General features: G+C 34.1%; 1 protein-coding gene across 1 annotated transcript in view; it reads left to right on the forward strand.

The window, feature by feature from the left end:
- The first annotated feature begins 218 nt into the window (after positions 1 to 218).
- CUNH6orf58 (chromosome unknown C6orf58 homolog) overlaps positions 219 to 5,712 on the forward strand; it is a 15,756-nt gene continuing 10,262 nt past the window's right edge. The window contains exons 1-3 of the mRNA XM_006926197.1: positions 219 to 519; positions 4,030 to 4,116; positions 5,565 to 5,712. The exon at positions 5,565 to 5,712 is cut by the window's right edge and continues 49 nt beyond it. Coding sequence (XP_006926259.1) covers positions 219 to 519; positions 4,030 to 4,116; positions 5,565 to 5,712 — 536 coding nt within the window. The remainder of the gene's footprint in view (positions 520 to 4,029; positions 4,117 to 5,564) is intronic.

A 5,712-nucleotide genomic window follows, 5' to 3' on the forward strand; every position in this document is an offset into this window, starting at 1 on the left:
TTTTAAAACTATTATGTAAATGACAAACTGTATTTGTAATGTTATTCCACAAGAAAGGCATCTTGTTTTCGGTGGGAAGGCATTCTTATCTCTATTGCCTCCAGGGAAAACAACATAGTGTTGGTATGTTGGCCTACAATAAAAAATAAATACCAAACTTCTTCCTCCATTTCCCAATAAAAAGCCCTGCCACAATCTTAATTTCTAGCTTTGTCATAATGGCTTTCCTTCCTCTTTGGGTCTTTGTACTGGCAGGCTGCTTTTCTGTTTCTTTAGCAGAAGCATCCAATCTCTCAGACTTGTACCCCCCTCTGTGGGAGGAGAGTCCTAGCCAGTTCAGTGACTACAGGGTGGAGAATGGAAAGCACATTATTAATCCTTGGGTATATCCTGAGAGAATAGGGGCATATAGAATCCTACTGAACAAGACAGCCAGTTATTTTGAAAAATTTGCACCAGAAAATGAACTAAATCTATTATGGGGGTTGCCTCTGCAGCACGGCTGGCAATATAGTTCAGGTAAGAATGACTCTTATTTTTATTCTAATAATCTACCAGTATAACCATGTAGTAATTGGGAAATGGGACTCTGTATATACCACACAATGTTTTTGAAAATTGATTATTTTCTTTTCCCTCCTTCTCCCACATAACCATTCCTTTTCTCCTTCTTTTTCTCCGTAAATGCTTTTATGTGTTGCCTGTTTTAACTAGAAAGTTCAAAGGGGCACATAGTATAGTTGTCAAACACAAAAGACTTTACATCTAATCTATTAAGCATTGTACAAGTATTTATTGGACTTCTACTCAGTGCCAGACTCCATTATAAGCACTGGATGAACAAAACAGTAAAGAGGATATACTTTAAAAACAGAATATGATGTAAAATTAATTTGAATCCTTTGAAGTTCTAATTGTGATTACCTATACATGATCATGGGGGTGATGGCAACAAGTGACATCATGTTCATAAGGGTGTTTCTCTGCAAATAATTCAATCATTTTGAAAATATGGTACATTCCAGTGTGACTCTTGCCCATTTCATATTGATAATACCACCAATAAATTAGTTCTGTTCTAATGGAAAAAAAAATATGGGGAGATCCAAGTTTATCTGAGATCTGAGCAGGGGTCACACACAGGATCTACTGAGTTTGGCAAGCTATTCATCTTTGTCAGGGGATGTCTTGAAACTCAGACCTACTCCTATTTATCTGGCTTTCCTTGGAGTCAAAAAGACCATGGTCCAAGGGGCCTGTAGGTCTGTGGTAGTTGGAGAATGAATTGGCTGGTAGATTAATGCCCTTCTTACTCTTTTATTACATTTACACATTAGGATCAAGCCTGACTAAACTCACTTAGTGATGGGCTTATATGTGCCCAGCATTTTGTAAGAGCAGTAAAGGTGGCAGGGTTTTAAATAAATATTTCAGACAGTTTCTCTGACATCAAAGATCTTACAACACAACTGGAACAAGAAATATATCAAAAATTAAACAGAGAACAATAAATAATAATTCTTGGATAAAAGTTAAAAGTGCAAGACAAGAAACAGCGGAATTAGCTGCAGGAATCAGAAAAAATGAATTTGAACTATGACTTGTAATGTGGACAGAATTTCACTGGGAAAATAGAAGGCTTTGCTGCTTATTGAAAATAACTGTTCACATTTAAAAAAAAATACTAGTGCCTAGGTCCACCACTAGAAATTTTTTCTGATTTAATAATATGAGAAATTAAGCTAAAGGACAGAGCCTGGAAACAGCATGTTATAGGTATGTGTGATTGAGTGTACGTGTGTATGTGTGTGTATGTGTGTTAAAGGGTCAGGAAAAGGAAGAGAAGACCCAGAGAGAGGGTCTGAGGGGGAAGGTGTTGTTGGGTGATCAATGAAAGAGTAAATTAAAGCAAAATATTTACTGATATTTAAGAATTAATTTTATTGGAATATTAGGTAAATTTAGCTTAAGATTTAGGTTTGAGGTTTTAAGAAGTATAAAACTTCTTTAGTTTCTTGAACAAGTATGATTTTACTAAAAGTGTTTTTATAAGCCTTGTTGAGTATTTGGTTTATATGGCTTAAAGCAAGGTATTGGTTGCACTGGGTCAACCTCAGATAATGTAGAGATAATCTAGATCTAAAATAAAGAATGTGGATGAGTGAATGTCCATGGTGAAGACTAGAAAGATTCTTCAAAGGGGAAAATAACATGACATGGGTTCAGATTGGATACAGAGGAAAGGGAAGAACTGAGTTGTTGAAATAAAAGAATAAGAAATTTTATTCCTCTGACAGAGAAAGAGATATTTAACCTTGCATGGGTATCAAAATCTGTGTACAATTTCAGCTATGTTCAGTTGGAGATGAGAAGAGATTGAATAGGACATTTGCTCAAGTGAGAGTTTAGAGCTGAAGAATAGTTGTTACCAACATTAAGGTGATATTTGAAAGTGTCATATAGGGTGAACTGTTTGAGAGAGTAAGTGACATCCAAAGGAGATGGAGTAATGGAAAGAGGAGGCAGAGGAACTCCCAAAGGAAATGAAAGAGAAGAAACAGAGGAATTTTACAGACTTATATTTAACTCTAATTTAACAGTCTGGGGAACAGTCAAAAAATTTCACACTTCTAAAATTCATCCAGGTTAATAGCATTGACAAGTTCTTTATCAATCATTGCTTTGAGAATGAGCAGCTTAATAAAACTAGTTAATAAAGAACAATAAATGAAAAAAAAAAAACCAAAGATATAACTGAAAAAAACATGAGCAGAACTCGCACACACACACACACACACACACACACTCATATACAAAGAATAAAGATGATGAAATTGTAGAGAAATGGAAGGAAAATAAATTGAGTGCACAAGAGAAGGAGTAGACACAAAAGTAGAAGATACAACATATTGATCAGTAGAGGCATGAAGGCAAGGGAACAGATGGAGAAAGTCAATGAGAATGAGTCCTTGACTGAATTACTGGGAGCCAGGGAAAGGAAGACGTTAGAAGAACTGAGAGAATAAGTTGTAGATGAGTAAAGAAAGAAAAGAGCAAAGTAAAACAAAACAAAAAACTGGACTGGAAGTCAGTTGAAAAGGTGAAGCAAAATATGATAGAGAATCAGGAGGATGAACAAAGGATGAGCAAGGGAGGTAGGATTTGAAATTGATTCGAAAAGGCAAAGAGAGGGACTGAGAAAATATCAATCGTCTTTTACTGAGGAAAAGAAAGACTATATTCATTGGAAGAAACACTTTTCATGTTCATTATCACTTGAAACATAACCTTTTGCTGTAGTTAATATTATTATCCTTCTTTTATTGATGAAGAAACTAAGGCAAAAGTGCGGTTATTTAGTGTAGATGTACCTAGTAGATGACAGAGCAGAAATTTGGTTTGACAGTAGGCCTCTTTTAATATGTGTGCATATTGCCTCCCTAATTTTGAAGGGAAGAAGAGAAGGTAGTAGAAGAGAGAAGAATACAAAAGTAGATAATATTCAAGACAAATAATTCAAAGCAGAAAATTGTGGTGATACTAGAGGAGGAAAAAAAACTGGTTCAGAAACAAGAAATGAAGGATATAAAGAGTGATAGGAAGATAAATACAAATCAGAAGAAATCCGGAGATAAATGTTTGAACAGACTGATGGTTGTCAGATGGGAGGGGGTTTAGGAGTTGGGTGAAAAAGGTGAAGGGATTAAGAAGTACAAACTGACAGTTACAAAATAGTCACAGGGATATAAAGTACCACATTGGGAATATAGCCAGTAATGTAATAACTATGTATGGTGTCAGATGGGTACTAGACTTGGGGGAGATCACTTTGTAAGTTACATAAACGTCTAACCACTATGTTTTCCACCTGAAGCTAATATAATATTGAATGTCAACTGTAATTGAAAAATAAAAAAAGAAGATAAATGTTTGTGTATCTTTGCAAATAAAATGCACAAAATTAAGTTACGATTATAACCAGTTTCAAAATGTGTACAATAAATAATGTGTGCATCCTCTCTCTTCTAGGCAGATTAGCTGATCCCAGCCAGAGCACAGACTGTGGCTACGAATCTGGAGATCATTTGTGCATCTCTGTGGACAGCTGGTGGGCTGGTAGGTTGATTTAAATAGTGAAATAGATGATAATTTTTACCCAACTCTCCACAAAAGTTTCAATATAAAATCTTATGGAAAGAGACAAAATAAAAACAGTTCCGTTTCTTTGTAAAAAAGAATCTATTTCATCATGTACCTTGTGGCCTTCACATCATATTCTAGGATTTAACAGCCACAATATCAATAATAATTCCTTAGGACATAATCTGCTTTTCACAGAAGGACTGAAACAAGGAACTGCTAAGGATGATGGCCTCTGACAGACCAGCACTGGCAGTTAGGTGGGAGGTCCTACTAGTGATGGAGAGTCTCAGAATGAGAAAATGTGAGAAGTAAGAGAACAAGAAAATACTTTATTTCCTTTTTCTCAGAGCAAATGTGTTTAACTTTTAAACCTGTAAAAATATGAGATTAATCTACCACAAATCATTTTGTCAATCAGTAATTTAAGCCTTCAGATATTTAATATTAAAATAATCAGAAAGTATTTTCTAATACTTTAATTTTATTTCATGTTCCAGTAATGAAATTAATGTATAGACAATGTCTTAGAGAGAGTCTCAACAATTAGAAACAAGACCACATTAAATTTCACTTCCTTGGAGTGACACACATCATATACACCTTTACGTATCTTTTTCTAATAAGACATTGATTGGTTCTTTTCAAAGACCCACAGATAGTCATGGCCACCAGGTTCTTTATTCTCAGATTGACTTAGTGGTTTGAAGTATTAGCCTGCTACTCCGGGGCGTGGGACTGTATTCATGAATACATGTCTAATAATGAAGAATGTTCTGCATTACCAGTGGGAATCAATATAATCGTTATAACCAACTATATTATAATGTTTAAATCTGCTGGAATAGAATATGTGTAGAGAGAAATTTTAAAAAACTTAATTCATTTTCAATTTAGTTATCCAAAAGTCTATTGTAAACATTTATCCAACATTTTTGCTTTAATGACCTACTATAAGACAAGGACTTTGTGACATTATGATTGCACATTAAACTTGGTTAAATAAAATATAAAATGTCAATGCTATAACCACATTAAAATATGTTTTAAAAATCACATTTCACGGTAGAACCTCAGTTAGAGGTGTTGTATCATTCTGTATACAGGTAGATACCTACCTTCCTTTTTTAGTTAATACTTTGAAAAATGAATATTACTAAATCTATTGCAATTACTTTTGTTTTAAAATATCGTAGTCAACTACTTTAATCATATTTATTTATGATTATAGGTTTATTAACAAACCATGTTAAAATTATATTCATATATAATCCTTATGGAGATTTTCAATTCTTTTGGCAGTAATTGTTTTCATATATTTCTTGATCTGTGAGTTTTTGCTTAACAGTTTACAGATCACTTAAAAATATCCTCTATCACATTTATTAGTACTTGTAGTAATAATAGGTATTTTGCTTTTACAGACCTAAATTACTTTCTCTGTGCGTTACCCTTCCTTGCTGCGGTTGATTCTGGAATAATGGGGATATCATCAGACCAAGTCCTACTTTTGCCACCACCTAAAGATCAGAAGAAGTTTTGTCTTTCTGTTGCTACTTGTCAGTCATCTTT

Source organism: Pteropus alecto, unplaced genomic scaffold (assembly GCF_000325575.1).
Source record: "Pteropus alecto unplaced genomic scaffold, ASM32557v1 scaffold79, whole genome shotgun sequence".
Lineage (NCBI taxonomy): Eukaryota > Metazoa > Chordata > Mammalia > Chiroptera > Pteropodidae > Pteropus > Pteropus alecto.